The sequence below is a fragment of the Cottoperca gobio genome, chromosome 22, assembly GCF_900634415.1.
Source record: "Cottoperca gobio chromosome 22, fCotGob3.1, whole genome shotgun sequence".
Classification (NCBI taxonomy): domain Eukaryota; kingdom Metazoa; phylum Chordata; class Actinopteri; order Perciformes; family Bovichtidae; genus Cottoperca; species Cottoperca gobio.
Window position 1 is genome coordinate 6,384,043 of NC_041376.1, and position 20,921 is coordinate 6,404,963.

At 41.3% G+C, this 20,921-nt stretch overlaps 1 protein-coding gene across 1 annotated transcript in view; it reads left to right on the forward strand.

Annotated features, from left to right (window-relative positions):
• Window positions 1-9,922: 9,922 nt before the first annotated feature.
• Window positions 9,923-20,921, forward strand: part of stxbp6 (syntaxin binding protein 6 (amisyn)) — a 51,918-nt gene continuing 40,919 nt past the window's right edge. Inside the window, exons 1-2 of the mRNA XM_029461302.1 lie at window positions 9,923-10,213; window positions 18,416-18,630. Of these exons, the coding sequence (XP_029317162.1) occupies window positions 18,477-18,630 (154 nt within the window). The 5' untranslated portion in view covers window positions 9,923-10,213; window positions 18,416-18,476. The remainder of the gene's footprint in view (window positions 10,214-18,415; window positions 18,631-20,921) is intronic.

Here is a 20,921-nt window from a genome sequence, read left to right on the forward strand (position 1 = left end):
TCAGCATAATCAAACAGCGGTAAGAGAAAACCAATCCGAGTCTGTTTTTATTTTCTCTGATGTTGTTTTTGTTTGCCTCCAGTGTCGGGAGCAGCGGTGCATGTCCTGCTGTTCTGTTTTCTGACTGTAAAAAAATGCATTTATTTTAAAAAATAAAGTAATTTTTATTTAATGACACTGTTTTCTGTGTTTCATTTGTCATGACGCAGGAAAAAAGCCTCACTTATTTTGTGTGGCATCCCAACCCGGTCTGTGGCACTCTTTCCCAATCTCCATAATTCCTGCAAAAAGATCTGAATGTGAATCATCACAAATTCAAAAAATATATATATTTTATTTATTTTTAAAAGCTCAGTCATTTCTTTTATACTTCTGTGCACTGATTTTCGGTTTTAGGAGTAAAATGTGCTTTTGTTGGGATGTATTTTGAGCCTCGATACACATTTGGTGTTGTAGTGAGTATTTACAGCAGCAGGGTGAATGTGGGTGTCCGTGGATATGTCACCCAGAGCGACGCTGTGGCTCATAGATTGTTCATAGACAGTTTGTCTCTGGTACAGAGGAGCTCTACCAGGCTTTGGCTACACAGGTTATAGTTGTTTGCAGGATCACTTTATTGTTGGATTTGTTAACGGTAAGAACAAGATGGAATATTGTCAGCGTGATCCTTGAAAGTTCTCAGTCATCCAGCTCATGGTGTATTTAGAAGAAGTCGAGTATGACTCACCGTCTCAGTCTTGAGTTTGTGGGAAAAAGACTTTGCTCATGTCTCCTCAGGGTCTTCGTATATTAGTGCTCTTCTGAGCTTTTGAAATGCGTCATCAGATCTACTGACAAAAAACTCAATACTGTAGTTACTGCAATCAATGTGATACTAAGAATACACAATAAATGATGTGCACTGGTTATTCTTCTCCACTAGAGAGCAGTCCTCAACCACCTGCACTCCCCAGCTCTCCGCAGCAGTCTGCTGCTCTGACCGTTCCAAACTTCCCAAAAGGTTTCTTTGCCCAAATCTGACATGTTTACCTGGCATCCCGGCAGAAAATAAAAGCAAAACAAAAGCCAGATTGAGGAGGAGATTAGATCAGAGCACGCCCGCAGACACTCTGCTCATTTGTGTGCTTTTGGAAACTGCACACGTCCGTCTGTCACCTGCCGAGCAGCTGGGGTACGGAGGTGTTAGTGGCCACGATGGCTGGGGAGCTGCTCACAACACCTGATGTCCACAGTATGTACCGTGTAGATGGAAGGTTATGGAAAGATGATTGTGAACACAGGTTGTGAGAAACGGGTGACAGGTGACAGGTTTAAAGATTGGACATTTGCTTGATGAGGTCAGACAAACAGCCTGGAAAAGGAGGACAGTCATCGTGACTCCCAAGTGACGTATAATCAAACCTTATTTCATTGCAATCGAAAACTAGCAATAGTTTAATAAATTCATCTTCTCTTCTCTGGTTGGTGCGATTTAAAAACCATCATTTGAAATCTGAAAATCTGCTCTGCACATTTCATCTCATAATTCAGTTTTACAGTAGACTCTTGCAATCAACCCTGAAGTATCGAATCATTAATAGCTGACAGTGCACTCCAACAGCCCCGTGAGCTTGTATCCACCCTCCAGTCAAATGTGAGATCAGATGAGGTGTGCAGCATCGCAGCGGGACAATGAATTCGAATTCTGCTAGAACATCCTGTTCTTGTTCATCATCGTCTCAATCCAACACTTAACCTAACAGTTCTGACTGCAGTAACTTCCAGGAAAGCTTTTGTAGCAATCCAAGAATCCAGTCTAGTATGTAGATGGGATTTAGACGTGGAAGCGTGCCGTTCTATAACTATTCTCTTGCACCCCCAAGTGGGATCTGGCCTATTGTGTTCCACGTGTGTATGGGAAGTAATGACGACGGCTCCAACTAGTGAGATGGAATTCCTCAGACCCCTTGGGAGGACGGGGGAGGATGACGAGGAGACTTGATGATGATCGCGCTGCTCACAAACATCTAAAAACATAGGAGGTAAAAAGATTTTTAAAAAGTGACACAATAAAGGGAGCAAAGTTGCACCTGTTGCAATTCAACAAAACAACTTCCTGGTTGAACCAACAAGGAAGTAGTGCCCTGCTTTCCTCATTCCTGAAGTTCACAGCTGGTGAAAGTCATTGTTCATATCATTGGGATCTCTGTTTTAGGAAAGTGTTTCTGACATTCACTCCCATTGCCTGCAGTGAATCGAGGGCTATGACAGCAGATGTGTTGATAAACTGGTTTCAGGTACGCCTTGAAAACACCCTCTGTTCTCTTCAGCCCAGCGTGTCGACCTTGTCTAGATGCATTTTTTTGTGTGCTGACGACAAATGTTAAGAGGTAATTGTCCGAGTATCTATCGTGGTGTCTGGAGGTTAAACTAATTGCTGCCAAGATGATAGAAAGTGAGGAGATCTTGCAGGTTTCTAACCACGCATGGGAATTCATGGTCGCCAAGAGGATGAATCATACAAACCACCAGCAGGTTGACATTCTTGACATGTCTTGACAGCTTTTCTATTGATTGCCATGAGTTTTTATACAGGCATTCATTGTCCCAAGATGATAGATCCTAATAACTTAGTTAAACCTCTGACTTCTCTTCTAAAGCCACCATTAGATTTATTGTGAAATGTCTCGACAGGATTGGATGGATTACCAAGACATTTGGTACAGACGTTCATGTCCATCCCAAGATTCCAAGATTTAATAGCATAATTGAGAGCATTGGATAAATTGTTGTATCCCCATGATTGTTTGCACTTTTTGTACGTCGCTTTGGACAAAAGCGTCAGCTAAATTAACTGTAATGTAATGTAAATCAACAACAAATATCATAAACTTTAATCACTAAGTAGCCTGATGTGTTTCCAATGTGTGTGCTGTATTAAGTCCCTTCTGCGATTTATGTAAGCCAAACCATTTTGGAAACCTACACTGCACAGCAAGATTATTTTTTGTTGGAAAATGTAATGTGATACTCAGGATAATGAAAAATCCATCTCCTTAAAAGGCAAAAAGCATGTAAGCAATGTAGGATTTGTTATTTTTTCCAGTCCCCTTCTATGTGCTTTCAGAACTGTGAATATACCATGCAAAATAACCGCACACAGTTTAAGGGCTTTATGAGTTTAATACGCTCGACCTCTTGGATTCACATATTAAAACATAAATAAATCCAGCCTGAAAAGAAGTCACATGTTATTCCCATTAACTAGAACGCTTCAGTCTAGATGTGTTTCCGTGGAAAAGGCCCGGCCTGAGCTGAACATGTCATCCATTACGCTCTTAAGTTTAAAGGCTCTATGAAGCATATGTTCTACTCCAAACTCTTTGTGCTTCAAAGGTTAAAAGATCAAATCTATAAACTCACAAATTCATGTTCATTATTGCATTTAATGGAAAGAAGAGTCAAACACTTGAAGTTGTCTCATTTATTGCTACAAAATAAGTTATAGAATAGAAACAGTTTCATCCACAAACAACATCTGACACCACGACATCTCATCTGTTGGCCTGAGGTCATCCACCTTGTTAGTCTCGCCTTGAAGTCCGGGACATCACGCATGCAGTTGCAGAAATTAGAAGCATGTCATTAAAGTCTCAGAGTCGATCCGGAGGGTGTCCTCTCAACGGATGAGGTCATGTCACATGGTGTTTGTAGAGATGAGATGAGGCTGTTGTGAGCCAAGGCGCTTGCATCATCGCTTTCTCCCGCACGCAAGAATTGTACGGTCATGCATATACATACATTACACAGGTATACACACATTGTGTGTAACAAATGACAGCTAAAGCTACAGATGCTGTGTGTCCCAGCTCACGCAACATTTCAAGTTAAATCTTCTCTCGGGCTATTTGCTGTGGGAGTCTTTTCTAAAGTAATACACTTCTCCCCCCGGGGACCTTTTGGCTTTAAGCACTGCTGCACGAAATTGGTTAATTTGCATCACCTCACTCACTGAAACCTGTTTTGTTTGGGACAAATCTTGTTTTTCAGCTGAGTTAATGCAATTTAAAGGGCTGTTGTTAGGGAATACGTTTGGGACAGACAGGCGAGTGTCTGATTCCTTTATTTCTTCCCTTTTTTTCGTGGCAGTGGAAGAACCTGTCTTTGCCTGGGGCATGGTGTGAGTGGATATTTGCTGACTTGTCTGACAAGGAAGGTATCCTAGGAGACTTTTTGTCAAAATCACAACACTGCAAGAATCAATAGAATAGAAGTCTTGCTTTTGAAAGAAAAAGACAACTTTCAAGAAAATAAGGTGAAAAGAGAGGCTGAAGCGGGAAAGCAGGGACATATCGTTCATGAATAAAGGTATGTGTTTAGTACGAACTAGGCCTCAGTGTAACATATCCAGATAATTCAATCCCCTTGGATCGATGGTATTAAAAAGGTCTATTACTCCGTCACCTTCTTGGCCCTGATTGGTGCCATCAATTCCATCCTCCTTTTTATTAGTTTGCCAAGACATAATATAATATGAAATGAGTCCGTCAGTATCTTCACATTATCTCACTGTGGTGTTACGGCCATGACAGCGTCTCCAAGTGACACTACTTGTCCTGAGGACAATAAAGACCAAATTGAACATGCAAAATGAAATTGGATCCTCGGCTCTATGTGTTACCCAGAGGGCTCTGCTCATTGATCGGCTAAATGAGCTTTTAATTGAATGGGTCAATGGCAGGCAGGGACAGAGGACAGAGGAGAGACAGAGACTTGAGGTTGTGAACTGATACACAGGTATGCTGATGGATCCCAACATTTGCAACACTGTACTCACAGGTGAAGATAGGGGGCCGTATAAGAGACATAAGGGCTCATACTGAACGACTTCAATATAATGTGGATTGAGAGACTCCAATGAAGCTTTCAGGTGCCTAATTCGTTCACAGTAAAAGAGGTGACTTAGTGCAGTGAAGAGTACCACACACACACTCCACACATCTATCATTCAACTGTCTGACTGCCATGATGGAGATGGATGTAGTTTGTGGTGTTTAATGGCGCGTGGCTCCATTTACGGAGTCTTTTACTCAGCGAGTTGCTCCGATTTGTGACTTCAGCACACCCTAGAGTTTTGCACTTTTATTCAGGATGCATTTTCCTTTCCTGGAAAATCCTGTTTCCACTCCTGAGTTAAGCTGCTGCCTGTGGGCAAAACGAGATGAAATGTTTCTGCGGTGTTGGATGCACGCAAGGGAAAACAGAGACTGACAGACACCCGTCTCGCAGTTAAATTGTACTTCCTTTGTGCCCCCGTGATGTTGAAAATGAGCAATTACAATCAAGAATGTTGATCTGATGGTAACTGCATCTACACTGCTTTCGTATTATAATGCAAATATGAAATGCAAGAAATGAAGATAATTCCACCTCTGACATGTGTTCTGGTTGTACAAAGTATTTTCCAACAAGTTGTGTTAAAGGTAAATGAATGCAAGATTAGCGAGAGCCTTCATGAACCAACTGTCTGGATTTAATTAGAAATAGATTTTCCTATATTAAAACTGAATGTGTCATTCAAAGCAAATTTATTTTCTATGTTTTATTAAGCGACAAAGCAGCTAGGATTGATCTGAGCATGAAAGTCATTACTTATGGCTGGCTGGGCATTCAAATGATGAAATCTAATTAAACTGGCTGTCTTTTGGCAAAGTTTGCGCTTAAAGCAAAGCAAACATGTTGTCAAAGTTGACATCAGAGTGACCGAGTTGTAAGAATAGTTGTTCGGATCATTTTGTAGAAGTGCCAGGTCTTTCGGTTCCCTCGGTGTCTGACAGGTCAAACGGGTCATTCCTATAATCTGATGGATCTTCTGGACGAATCAGATAAAAGCTTTCTGACAATCATTGTCGTTGTAAAAGCAAGACATGATCTGCCTTAGAAAGTGAAAGAGAGCCATGAAATTGGTTCTGCTCAACACTGAGTTCTATGTGAAAGGGGAAAGACACACACACACACACACACACACACACACACACACACACAGACAAGTGAAACTTAAACAAGAGGTTTCAGACGCCCCCTCCTCACATAAACACACAGTCCACCTCCCTGAATGTGGTGAGTTCCACAAAGTTAAGTAATAAACAACTCTGATGAAGGAAAATCAAACATAAATATACATAAACATATGTATGTATACATATACGCATACAAATCTCAAATGAAAGCAACTCACACACTGGGCACACATGGACTTTCTGAAGTAATGTCTGCATGTTGGCTCGACATGTTGAGCTCTCATGCAGCTCTGTAGCCAGTTTCTGATGTGTGTGTTTCATGCCTCACACTGTGAAGAGTAAACAACAAACCACATGAATTCAGTGTTTGATTAGTGCAGCAGCGAGACAGAGAAACGAAAAAATAAATAGAGACTATTAGAGAGTGTATTCAGGAGTGTGGGAGTGTCATCTGGCCGTGTGTGGAGATGAGAGGCAGCCGGTGGTCGGAGCAAAGGGTCCCTCGCACCGTTCCATTCCTCTATCGTCAGATCTCCATGTTTACCCTGCGCACCGTGGGGACTGAGGCACCTTGTTCTCCCTGATCCAGCCAGCCTGCACAGCTCCATGTCTAACATCACAGGCAGGAAGGGATGTTTATGTTTTCCAAGATTTTGGGAAGAGGGGTAGAGGGGCGAGAAGGAAGAGTAGAGCCAGGTAGAGCTCTGACAGTAGCTTCTGCCTCCTGTGGGAGTGCTTCTGATGGAAACAGTACTAATGGTATTTAAGGAGTCACACAAGTTCTTTTTAAATTCCAGACAAGACTGTATAGCTTTGAACGATGCCAAATACTTCATACAGAATTACCAGGATAATAAAGTGAAGCAAAAGGCATTTATAATTCTTTTCATTTCATGTAGAGGGGTGCAAAAAGAGGCATCTTTGATATAACCGTGTGTGTGTGTGTGTGGAATATGCCTTCCTGGTTTAAAAAGTGCCGACAAATCGTGACCTAAAGGTTGTTATTACTCCCACAGTGATATACGAGTGATGAAGCATCGCAGAAGGCAGGTGCAGAACATCACACAGCCTGAAATAAAACCTTTAAAGCTACTTAATGGACAATCTAAGGGGAATATTAGCAACAGTACTTTGTAAGTGGATAAACTGCACTCAGGTCAGTGAAGCACAGCTGCGCCAGAAAATGACTCATGTAAAACTAAACAAATACCTCCTTGTTAGTGCAGTATGAGTACCGTATAGGATATTCAAGCAAATTCACCACTATTCCCTTTTCCACAGATTCCTGTGCTGCAACACACGGTGGAAACTTTGAGCCACGTAAGCGAAAACCTAAAGGACGTTTCAGCGTCTGCGGTGTGTCATGCATCCAGAAGTTAACCTCAGCTTTGAATTTAGCAATGAGCAGCGTCACGCGTTGTTGAGCAATCATTCTTTAGACTGGTAGAGCCATATAGTGCAAAAACCTAAACTTTTTCTGTGTTTGACCTCTTTCATCAGATCTGCCATGTCCTTCCCTGGAGAGACACAGCTGCCTGAATTCCCAAACTCACCAACAGGAAACATCTAAATACCCTTTTCCCCCCCTCTGCCTGTGTGGTTGCATGTTTGTGTCCACTGCCTCTTTTTGCCTCAACCAGGAACAAGTGACTCACTGCAGTAGAAAGTGTTTGCTCATGTGGGGGAGCGCAGAGGTACAATTCAGTATTTCTACAGTGTCATAGTTTAGGGAGTCCAATACCTTTTTGTTGCTGTCCCAATGGTCTTGCAGACAGAGCAGCTAAACACTTCCCCTCCATATCCAAACGCACGCTCTACAGAAGAGCCTGTGTAAATCAAAGTGGATTGAAGGTAAGCGTAATGAAAGAGGCAAACATTTTTCAATACTAAATTCTTCAAATGAACTATTTCCACATGCTCTACCACATGGTTGAGCAGCTCGCTGTAGCATGGAAATCACAAAGCCAGACAATATGTAACATGATCCAGAGGAAGCTTCAAGGGCTGGAGGAATATGGAACTTTCAAATTTGATGATTGGGGTGCCAAGTGCGATTTTGTTGGCTGTGTGGATTAGGGAATCATTTGTCTAGAAGCTTTAGCTGGTAAATTAATTTAATTCATAAATTAAAATGATTGACATCATCTGAGGTTAATTAACACAGCTGGTCTAATGCGTTTCAAATTACATCTTACAATGACTTTGGTGTTTGTAGAAGATTACTGTGGCACAGAAATGCAAAGCCAGACAAACTCCTGCAAAAGTGTTTGCTTTGAGATTTTGAAGGTAATCAGAAACACTCATATTTCATTACGGGCTCGCTGTTTGTAAGACACAAGTGGATTTGTTTATCCTTCATGATACATTTAATATCACGGCTTTCTCAATTGACTCATGGACATCTGCTGCTGTACAAGCGGTCCTCTGCTTAACATGACAAATAATGATGGCTTAAACGCTCATCATCTCCCTCTGCAACCTGTTAGTGATCAGCTGCAGAGACCCAGAGGCAAAGAAACAGAAGCACATAAAACTTGAACAATCTCAGATGAGGCAGTATTGTCCAAGTCTGTTAAAAAAATGAAGACATAGCTTATAAAAAAAAACAAAAAACATATCTACCAGGAGAGGAATTAAAAGAGAGGAAATTGGATTGACTCGCAACCAGCCAAGCAAAACATTAGACGGACGACACGCAGTCCCAGTGCCTCCATGTGTGTGTGTGAATTCCCAGGGAACACATTTCTGTTGGCATGGCTGGAGAAACAAAAGATGGTACTAAACCGCTGCTGGCAGTTTAGGATCAGTCTTGAACGTTTGACACCTCCCACACATATAGGAATAGGAAAAAGTTCAGCTTGTGTAGGCCTGTCTAAACAATTCAAAAGAAGTTACAACGTTACATTTTTTATGGTGACCTTGGGGAAAGGCCCCAGTACTCTTCCCACTCATAGTTTGGAAAGCCTACTGTAATCAGATATGTTAAGGTTTGAGTCACAGAGACAGCGTGATTACAACTACAACATATTGCCTTTATTGTCCTATTGCACTATATCCTTATAAGGACTTAAAGTCACTGTTTTATGGCCAGTAACCTCATCAGGCAGTGTAGCCTACTGTTCAAACAAGTAGTTCAAATAATGGTTAAGCTACTTTTGTTTTTTATATAGTGAGCCTGGGAATGTCCTAGTTATTGTTAATTCAGCCATACTGTGGGAAGCTATTTAAGGTTTGATTCACAGAGACAAGTTAATACAAACCATATAATAGGCTATTGTTACTTTTCACCAATTTCATTCTATAATATCCCCTTAAGGACTTTAAAGTGTTTTTGTTGTGAGTTCATGGTGGTAGCTACTGAACATGTTCATTGATGTCCACCATAATTAAAGATATTAAAGGTTTGAGTCAGCCTCTGTAATAAAAAAACACAAAATCTATTTTTGCTACCATAGCTACAATTCCTAGACACTTGTCATTGTTAATATCAGTTATCAGTATTCAACTCATATTCTTATCATGTGACTCACTCAGTGGTAATGTTATTTTATGTGATGTTTATATGTTGTCCTTGTTAATGTCATCTGCTATTTTTCATTAAGAAAATAGCTTAAATCCTCTGGAAAGGAGTCTCTTTGTTTGAGTTTTGATTCTAAAATCCCTAACCAGGCTGCTAGTAAAACGTCACAGATGGAAAATTGTGGTAAAAATGTTTTAGAAACTTTACTACAGCCCACAATTATCCACCCGAAGCCTCCATTGATAACATATTGTCGAGCTTGGGTCTCTTCGCACTTCAAAGAGACTCCCAAAACATGGCTCTGTGAAATGCTTTGCTACGTGATAGTGTGACACTGTACGTGATTGGCGGGGAGGGAATGTGTGTGTGTATGGGAACCTGCTACTGGTTTCCCATCCACACACACACACACCACACACACACGCACACAGCCGCAGTCACTCAGTCAGACAGTCTCTGCGCAGAAACAGCAGCAAGGAAAACAAACTCTCCTCCCGCCGCTTTTACAAACCAACAACTGTCGCAGAAGTGAAGTCGACGCGATGTTAAACACGAAAGGTTACCGTTTAGTCTGAGGAGACAGTCAACGAAAAGGAAGAGGCTGCGTAAATTGTGTGAACTGTGACAGCAGCTGGAGAAATTAACCGAAGGATTTGAGGACCGCACGTGGACAAATCACCGCTGTAACACATCGGTAAGTAACGCTAACTCCACACTGTACTTCTGTTTTAGACAATTCAAATCTACACATTAATAGTTCTCCGTGTTGGAAAAACTTTACTTAATGTAGAAACTGTTGTTATTGATTTAACTATTGTCATTTTCATACTGCGTCAACACTACCTTTGAAACACTTTACGGTTGGCTTCAGAACAAGTGCGCGCGCGCTTTGGCTCATTAATTGTTTGTGCTTGTGTTGTACCATGGAAACTAACTTAGCCTATATAGTGTGTGTGCCCCCCCCCCCCATATTATGAACTAAAGCGTTGTTAAACGTTTCTTCTGCAAACTTGTGATGACGTGTCATTACCTTTTTTGCTTTGAACAATTAGGATAATTCAATTTAATATGTGTTTTTATGGTGTTCACGGAGGTGAAGCGCGCGCCTGCCTGTTCAGGAGCTGTATTTATAAACGGCTGTAGTGACGGTGCGTTGGCCCCCATTTATACATAACTTGGAAGTGTTACTATTCTAGTGAAATTCCTGTCAGCCCAGACAAGTGAATGTGGGTGTAGTCCACCTTGAATAGCAGAGTATTATGATTGTAGACTGTGCTTCTGTGCCATCGGTCTGTTTGCTCATAAGGCAATAAGAGACGCTTCTGTCATAAGATCACAATATTCACATGATCAAAACTAGATAGTCATGTTTTAATGGCTCTAAATAAATCTGATGGTGGTGCTTTGTGATGATGCAAATGAACCACATGGACTGACGTTTTAAAGACTTAATCATCCCTGATGCTGGAGATGACACTCGGTTAATCAATAATATATTGATCAACATTAAATGTCGAATAAATTATTTGGATCATCATTGCCGGTTGCTTTTCTGTTAGTGTAGCAACATTGAATATGTCTTTTTGGTGCTGTGAATGTTTGGTGTTCTTGTGCTCTAAAGCAGAACTACCCCAGACATATGCAGAGTAAGCTGCTGCTCCACCTAGGGGGTGCAAATTACAACTCAATGTTTTTAGGTGAAACGCTTGTGTTTCCAAAATGTCTTCTTTTCGGGAAACATCCTTGTTTTGCCTGGATGGGTTGGTGTGTTTTTAAGGGTCCTTGGAGAAACATGCCTTGAAATCTTCAGTGACTAAATGTGAAATCCTGTGTTGAATTTGATTTGAACACATTTTGTCTTGTTTTATTTCGAAACATGCTTGGGTTTGCTCTTTGCTAAATCCAAATCCAAAGACAGAATGCTTTTATTTCTAAAGACCAATTACCACATGTCTCCACTGCTGTATCTCTGTGGGAGCTATAGGGAAGTTTAGTTCAGATTAGCTGTGAGGCTCCTAATCCTACCCTTGTGCCGCCTAATGACGTTGACTCACCCAATTACCTTCAAATATGGCTTCTTCCCAAGCAAGAGTTCAGGTCTTAATTTGCTATGGCATACCATAAAAGATAAGATTATGCCCTTCCCCATACTTCAGTGTCCAATTACAGTCGGCATAATGTAAACTGTCGAGCTGGCTCCCTCCCTGTGTGTCCACCACCTCAGCTTGTTCTACTGCCAAAGAGGATAGATATCCGTGAAGGCAGACACGGAGACAAAAGGAGACATTTTTTTTAGAGTAGATCATGTAATGAAATGTGGAACAAAAACCAGCCTGTCAGTCTGACAAAATGACAATAAGATTTGGAGACCCTGAGGGGGTTCTGACATTTTAATGAGGAAGTAGGTAATTTAGACACAAGGCTGGTTTTGTTTTTTGTCTGCTTTGCTAAATGTTTCTCTTAAGTATATAATCCAAATCTATTATTCTGGCTACGTTCACTGACACAGTGCTTTTGCTTTTTTAGCTTATCCTTAAGTAAACTAATTATACATTCACTTCTGTATTGTGAATGAAAGCCTCAAGGCATTGCCCTGGAATACAAATGGGTCATTGCTGTAATGATCCCTGCAGTGGCGTTTGAGACGTCTATTGTTAAGTGCTTTATATTTGCTTTTCTACTATTTACCTACCGACATGTCATTCATTGATTCATGGTTAGCTAATGCTGCCCTGGCACTATTTAACCTTCACTAGCAGCTGAGGAAAATGGACGGGTCCTCCCGATACTTCTCCTTTTTTTGAGGTAAGAGTGTGTTGCTGTTCAACCTGCTGCTTTGGTGGAGAGCTACCTTTTTGTGATGAATGATTTCCATTATTTTTATATCATGAAGACTTTTTTTAGCAGGATGTGCAGTATCTAATCTTGTGTACATTTACCTTTTTATGTCCCAAAGTATACGATGTACATTGTTTGTCACACATATTGTCAAGAGAAAATGCAACTCGCAACTAAAGACATGCTCCTCCTCGAAAGGGCTCCGCTCCTTGAGAGCATTTCAAAGAACAACTGCTGTGATTCTCCCTCGAGGATAAAGCGGCCCTACAAATTACAGTAGCATCACTCAGAATGGCCAGTTATTGGCGCTAACATGGGTTTCCCCGTGTGTTATCGTAAAAGCTGTTTGATCCCTTTGCTGTGCACAAACTGTCACACCTAGAATCTCCTATAGATTTTGAATTTGACAACCTTCCCTCATGTAAAGCCTTGTCAGTGAACTGTGCGATTCAGGCTCGGTGTTACACATGAAACGATCTCTTCATTTGAATTTGGTTGTGAGGAATCCAGATGCCCTGCTGTCTCCAAATCAGAACAAGGAAAAACAGAGTTTTTCACCCGAGTGTGCTAAAAGAAAGCGTGAGGTGAGAGCAGCTCAGACGCTGAGTGACAACAAAGAAAACGGAGCGCTAGATGCTGAATTTGGAGAACATGGTTGAGTTGCAGCACTGCTTTGTCATTTCTGTTGGGAGCGTCTGAGATGACGTATAAAGCCTGGTGATACTGCTTTTAGTATTCAAGTTGCCACTCCGTCAGCTCTATGTACTTCACTGGTTTTCAATCTCTTGTCTTTACATACTGAAACAGCACAGACGATTTGACTAAGTGAATCATATTTAAAGATTTCTGGAAGTCTGAGATGGCAGAAGAACTGTGGTAATGAGCTTTGCTGACTGGCATGCACATTGAGTTGGTTCTGAATCTGGAAGGATTTGGTCTTGGATCTCAAAACTTGGACAGCTAAGTAATCTGGCCTGAGGTCTTACCCATCTTTTATATAAGATGTCCTACCCTTGTGCTTCTTTTTGACTTCGTAGTAACAAAAAATATGAAAGAAATACAACTGCTGTTCTATTGTGCACTCTGTACATTTCAGAGAAAAATAATATTTCACAATCCAGCCTCAAAGATGAGCCACCACAGAAGAAGAGAGTGCGTTTTGATTCCTCAAGTGCAGTTTTAGAGTAGTACATTGTACAACTACCTGCAAAAGATAATGGGCTCTCTTTCACTGACTTTCATGTCTTATGAAATGCCAGATGGAGTCTTTTTTTCCTCGACATGAACTGCAATGTGTCGTTGTGAAACATAATCATTCCTGGTGTTATTGGCATCCAACATGTTACTTGTAAGTGACCTGTGACTGAAATGTTTTTACTTGGCATGTCAACACTGAGTTTATGTCTTTGTAGCGAGTCGCTGCACTAACGTAGGAATTAGGTTTCAATACATCACAGGCTGCCGTTGACACCAGGAAAACAGCAGGGTAGACACTGTAATCTCTCAATTAGTTCACGAGAGGTAACGTTCACCATCTGTTCATGTGGCGACGTTGGATACCGCTCAGTCAAAGTGACATTACTCTAAAGATGTAATTTATGAAGATGTGCGCACCGTGGGAGGCGACTTCTGTAAAAATCAAGGCCTTTTGTACGGCGCCACGGATCAACATGAACGATGTGCATGAGAAGCTGCAGATGAGGCAAAGCGTTGTTTCTCTCTGACATCTTTTGAGAGTGCAGTGTGGGATAAAATAAACTACTTTTCCAAAGTCAGTCAAATGTGAGTGGGAGAAGAGGATACAGGCGATGAATTATTATGTTATCAGTTTGAGTTATCTTGCCAGATATCCTTTATGTTCCAAAAACTACTAACTCTGTTCTCACTCACATGGTGCCAAACTAATTCTTCCTCTCAAAGACGGTACAAGCTTTCACATATACAAAACATACATGTCACTGTCGTCACGGGAGGTTTTCAGTTTTCAGTCTCTCACAAGTCCACATCCATAGTTTAGCTCAATATTCCTTATGCCTGTGTTTGATTTTTAATGTATCTCTGGCTCAGGAGGTAGAGTGGTCGTCCACCAGTCGGAGGGTCGATCCCCGGCCCCTGCAGTCAACATGTTGGAAGTGTCCGTGGGCAAGATACTGAACTCCCAATTGCTCCCAATGCCGTGTGTGTGAATGTTTATCTACTGATGAGCTGGTAGCCTGTGACTCTGTATGAATGTGTGTGAATTCTGACATGTGTTGTAAAGAGCTTTCAGTGGTTGCAAAGATAAGAAAAGTTCTGTATAAGGCCATTTACCATTTTAAATGTACTTTAAATATACTTGGCGGTTCCTCCCAAGATTTATTTTTTAAAGCTGTGCTGAACTCAACTCAGTAACAGATTAAAGATGCACCTTGAGCTCCGTGTGATGATGCCCGTGTCATCCACCTGCCTTTTTTGGGCCCCTTTCCCCCCCCCCCCCCCCTCTGCTTCTGCTACAGTGGGAGGTTCCCATGGGCTTGTCAGCGCAGGCTGGAGAGCAGGACTTTGTTGATGCTCAGAGATGTGGCTGTGCAGCGAACTCAAAAGGCCACACTGCAATGAGGTCCCAGGAGAGCCGTGAGCACTGACGGGACAGATTTCACATTAACACACTGGACAAGACAAGGGAACAGTGTGTTTGGCAATACACAGCCACAGCTAATGAAGTGTTTTTAAAAGGAGCTCTACTTTAGAAACGGGGGTGATGAGCAGCCGTGAAGAAATATATGTACGTTTTTTTTTTTTTTACTGCCACAGCAGCTCCTCGGCTCCCTCCAGTACATCTCCTCAGCCCTGATCTGTGAGCATCGCATAAGACTGCTCTAAGTCAAACTATAAGCTATGCATTGTAGCTGGTTACATTTTTACTGCCTGGAGGCTCCTCTCTGCCGCCTCCTCCACTTCCTCCTTCTGTTTTTCTTCCTCTCATCCCCCATTCCCTTATCCCTTCTTCTTCCCGTCATGCTTCAGCGGGCCACCTGAGGGAAGGGGGGGGTATGCCTGGTGACAGCTCGTGGAGAGATGTGGGCATCCCTCCTTAGCTGGAGGAGCGAGAAGAAGAGGGAGATGTGTTACAGATTAGGGCTTCTACAGAGATGAACTCCGCTTTGCTCCTTTTTGTTATAGACGGCAACAAGACGAGTGGCTTTTAAACTGTTTTTTTGTTGTTGTTTTTTTCATTGTACCAATAACTAAGAAGGGGGGGGGGGGAAGGATAGATACCAAGGGGTAGAGGTGAGCTCATTTATGGCGGTAACTATGCATATGTAAATACATCTATATGTGTACAGTATTATGTAGGATGGGTGATGCATGACATGACAAATCTCACAATTGTGGAATGGTTTGTCCCTCAACAAGGAAATATAGAATCAGAAAAACGAAAACAAATGAGTCTCTCTCTGCTACTAGTGTCGAAGCCCTGACAGCTTTGATACTGGATACATTCAGAGCAGACCTCAGATTTTGATATATTCAGAGGACATTATGTCCAAGTCTTTTGAGTGCTGTACTGTTTGTTCACTGGGAATTGGACTGGCACAGTACAGGTCATGCAGTCTTCATCAGAGCTCAGTATGACATGCACACACTGCTCAAAGCACAGTTTTATGTCTGGCTCGCCTAAAAGGCTCTGATTGAAAGCGCTTTCCTGCTTTTTGACAGAGGGTCGTTTACAAAACTGCTCTGCGCTCGTCATCACAGGTGTCGAGTTCTCGTTGCAAAGTGCAGGTCCTTTTTTATTCTAACTGAAATGTTGGGATGTTGGACAACCTTTTAAATTCCAAAGGCATATTTATTAGCTTCTGTAATTACTTTGCACAAAATCTTGGCCTGGGTTTTTGTTTACTGTGTAGTCTTGCATCGCTGAAAGAGCGGAGAGGAAGAGAGATGGACAGAAAGAGTGGATATTCAATCAGACTGGAAACTGCTTAAAACGGAAACAAGTGCAAAAAACACATTTTGTAAATGTAGAACTAATGCAGTGAGCCTTTCATGTGTCTATCTGGGCATATGTACAGTTACTTAAACATCTGCACAACATATACTTTCAGTATAATACAGCTTGCAATATATTCTACATTTATGAAACCTGTAATGTTACATGTTTGTGCGTGACTGTGTCAAGAGAAGTGATGATTTAACTCCTTTTGTTGACCCAAAGTACACACATTATCTTTGCCTGTAATGCAATTCAGTAGGAAAACGCCACTAAATGCTGCCTCGCAAATGACCACACAGCTGACGCACTCAACAAAAATGAAACAATAAAAGCGTCATTGAAGTACTGCTCACTGCAGGGCTATTTATTAGATCGCATTATATTGTAGCCCGGCTATTGTGTCCAAAGCTTTTATGTTCCACTGCTTTTTGAAGTGTTCCTTGTGGCCTGACGTGACCCTACTTTAACAATGACCACCAGTCAACAGTGGAAGCCTTTCAGCCACTACGTTTGGGGGCGGAGATGTTGGCTTGTGCACTTTTCTCTTTTCCTTTACTGTCCGTGTAAACCTTGCACCTCTGCCAGTTTTGCTTTCGATGAATGAAACTTTGAACCCACTTGATTTCTACTTATCTGCTGAGCACTCTTGAAAGCTTGCTGCACTGTTAGAAAACAACTTAGTGTTTGTTTGTCATCTGTCATTTATTAGCAAGCCAGTTAGATTAAGGCATGTTTTCTTTTGGCTTTGGCTCGCAGCAGAGCGTTTCATCGACTATGAAACTGACAGATTAGACGGGTTCGTCAGGGCGGCCTGTGCTGTATGTGGTTTTGAGTGCTTTTGCGTCTCAAGTGAACTTGTGTGTGTGTGTGTGTGTGTGTGTGTGGCTGAGAAAAATGATTAAGCTCCACCGTCCTCTTGAGAGTGTTTGAACGCACTTCTTTATAACTGTATCCTGCATTCAAGCTCAGTTTTCTGACACACTGCCGTGCCTTCTTGTGGTATATTCCCAGTCACGAAGAAACGCATTCCCTCGTTGACTTTGGCTTGTAATAATAGAAACATGATTGCCGTTCTGTATCAGTGAGACTTACCAGTACTCTTAACACCGTCAGCCAAAAGTCATTTCATCTCTGTGAGGGTCGGTGCTCCCGAGAAGAACATTGGCAAAGCATTTAAAGAGACAGAGCGTGGAGACTGGCTGCAACACAGAGAGACGCAACAATTCTCCTTTTTTGGAACCCTTTAAACTCCCTCTGTCATTACTTCAACGTGCTGTGCGCTGTGAGTGTAGACATTTAGACTGGTTGTGTGTGCGTGTCTGTTTTGGAGCCCGAGGCGAGGGATTGGGCTGAGGATGTGAACACACAGAAGACAGAAGTTTTACACTTTTTTTTTTTTACAGAATAATTTTCCCTGCTCTCGTCAGCGTCTCTCTGTTTGTTTTTTAATCAACCCTTGTATAAAGACAAACAAGAAAAAATATTGAATATTCTTTATTTTTTTAATACTTTCTTCTATTTGCACCGTCCTTGCAAAAATCCTGTTTGCCTTTAACATCAGGCCTTTAACGTCTCACTACTCCAGACATACAACATGTGACTTGGGGTAAGTACACAAGGCTTTGGGCCTTATTTTTAATCATCCAAGTGCAAAGCAGTTGTCCTTGGGTGCACAGACTGTGGGTGTTTCCAAGCGCCCCTGCTGTTTTTTTGCTTCATGTTGCACAGCAGCGCAAAGTGCAAATGTCAACCTGAAGGAGAGTACAGCTTAGATCAGAGGGTCACTGCTCTGAAACAGCTGTGCCAATCACAGTGATGATAATGGAGAGAAATAATAATAAAAAAATGTTACATCTCTTTCCAAATCATTGTCCTTGTTCTTCTGGATAATTCGCAGAAGACGCTCAACACTTTTTCACTTCACTATTTCATTGAAAGGGATAGATGAAAGAGTTGTTTAGTATTGTATTGTAATTCAGGAGACTTTTGGAAAGTGAGTAAATCTGACTTTTACATACTGTAAGTAGTTAGGCTGGTTCATCATTTCTGCTATTTTATTTGCCGTTCTCTTCTCCTCTTCAGGAAGAGTGGAACTCGTCCTCTCCACTTAAAGTGTTGTGCAGCTGTCCCGCCTACGTCAGAGATGAGTGTCAAGTCGGCCATCAACAAGGTGGTCTTCATACCCCATGACGAGAAGATGCTTGTTGCTGTGCAGGTGAAGCGGAGGACCAAGAAGAAGATCCCCTTCCTGGCCACTGGTGGTCAGGGAGACTACATGACCTTCATCTGCATCTCAGGTCAGAGGACAACTGAAAATCTCTTCTTTTCACTTTGCTCTTTGTTTGTGTTTAAATGGCTAATTTGTCTGTGTGTGACGGTTTTTGCTGTTTCGACCCAAAGTCCCATTTCAGCGCGTCTCCCTTGATTCTCCCACTTATGTTCACACTGATGAGCATGTTGACGGTTCCGCTGCCAACAGAATGACACGCTAACTCAATTTACTGCTGGGCTCGAGGTCAATCCTTTTTTAAATAGATTAGATTCACGCTGAAAGTGAATAATTGTTTTTACCAGAAATTTGGGTTTGAATTTCTTTTAGTTTTTTTCTCCCTATTTGAACATTAGCTGAGCTTTTGCTTGTTAATTGAATTAGCCATGCATATTATTCATGAGGAGAATCGCTAGAGCCAATAATAATTTCAGTGCCAGCAGAACTGCTTATGAAGATCACTTGCATTTCTTAATCCCACCACTTCAATGTGTATTAAACTCTGCTTTGGCAACAGCTGATTCCATCGCTACAGGTTCAAAGTTGCTTCACGGTGACGAGGAGGAATTTAAAGTATATCAGTACAGCCCAAAGGCCAGTACCGACTCTCTTTGCCGAGTCAAGGTTGCCTTCGGGTAGCTACTCAACACTGATCTTCTGTGTTTACACTCCCAGGCACAAACGCATAAAAGCCATTTGTGTGAAGCGCGAGTCACAATTAAGCACATGTTTCTGAACGACGGACACAGTTTTCAGAGGTTGTTCAAGACGAGGCATTTCTCCTTTGATGTGGAAATGAGCGTTGCTTGATATTCACTTCTTGTTATGCCAGTCTCATCACTTCCCCAGCAGCCGCCTTCACCTTTGTGCCCCGTTTGAGCTCCTCTGCTCCCAAATCTACTCGAGTAACTGGAAATCCTAACTGCCTACGCTGCATGGCATAATTGAAATACATACATTATCTGCTCTTGCAGCTGCCTTGATTTTATATAAAAAAAGATTAAAACAGAATGCATGGCATTATATGGATAGATTAGAGATTGATCTTGAGTGGAAAGTTTTTTAGTTTGAATCCCAAATGTGGCTTGATTAATTGTTTAGTCTATTTGTAATTTCTTAATTTTCAAAAGACCAAATTGATGTTTTCAAATGACTTGTCTGGTCCCAACAACAGTCTAGAAATCCAATTCAATTTTCAGTGGTATGAAACAGAAAAGCAGTAAATGCTCCGATTTATAATCAGCAAATGTTTGGCCTTTTTGCTTGATAAATGATTTAATTGATTTAACGAAAATATCGATATTCTTTGGCAGTGGTGTTGGCCTGCTGACCATCAGTCCCAATGTCCTTGGTCTGCTAAGAGACTCATCTCATTTTTTGGCATCAGTCTACTCTTCACTTTAAAAAAAAATGGCAAAAAAATCCCCCCAAAATAAAAAACAAATGTATTAAACTACTTTGTTCATCGCTGCTTCAGGTTACTACTACTTTTGGTTTAAATCCCAGATCTCTGCAGGTTCTGGTTGAAGCGTTTGTATTCAGTGACGCCAATTCTGCTGTAAGGATGGAGAGGCCTAATGTTGGACTGTGTGCACAAAGGGACTGTGGGCTGTTGCATTCTTACTTTCTTCTTTTTTTTTAATATATAACCCAGCTGAATAGGTGTGTTTTCTGTTTTGGTCTATGAGGGATGCGAGTGGGAGTTGAGGCTCTTTTTTTCTTTTTAACGTGGGATTGAGAGAACTAACTTCAATTCATTCACTGCCATCTTCGCTTATTATGAGCAGAGACATCAGGCCATTTCATCTATCTGCTGAAAAGTCTTTTGTTGATTTCAATGTTGATCATTTTGAAAGGAGGAACATTTTGTATATTATCCCTTTGAGTTAAAATATGCTATATGTGGGAATGGATGTTGCATAATGTTTCAAGAAATAGTTTTTTTTTCTCGTGAGTGTACCACTTTGTTCTTGGGATATTACTCTCCTCCGCCGCCACCATATATATATATATATATATATATATATATATATATATATATATATATATATATATATATATATATATATATATATATATATATATATATATATATATATATATATATATATATATATATATATATATCCTTTTTTTTTTACCTACAATGGTATACGCCTTCGTACATCTAGCATCAACACGATCACACAAGTTTATGTCTTGCATTAGTCAGCCTATTACAAATATGTTGCTGTCTGCTCTACACTAACAGTGTCCTGACTAAGCTGCTGTTTTGTATCACATGTGGGAGCATAGTAAAGACAAGCACTGTTATGTAGT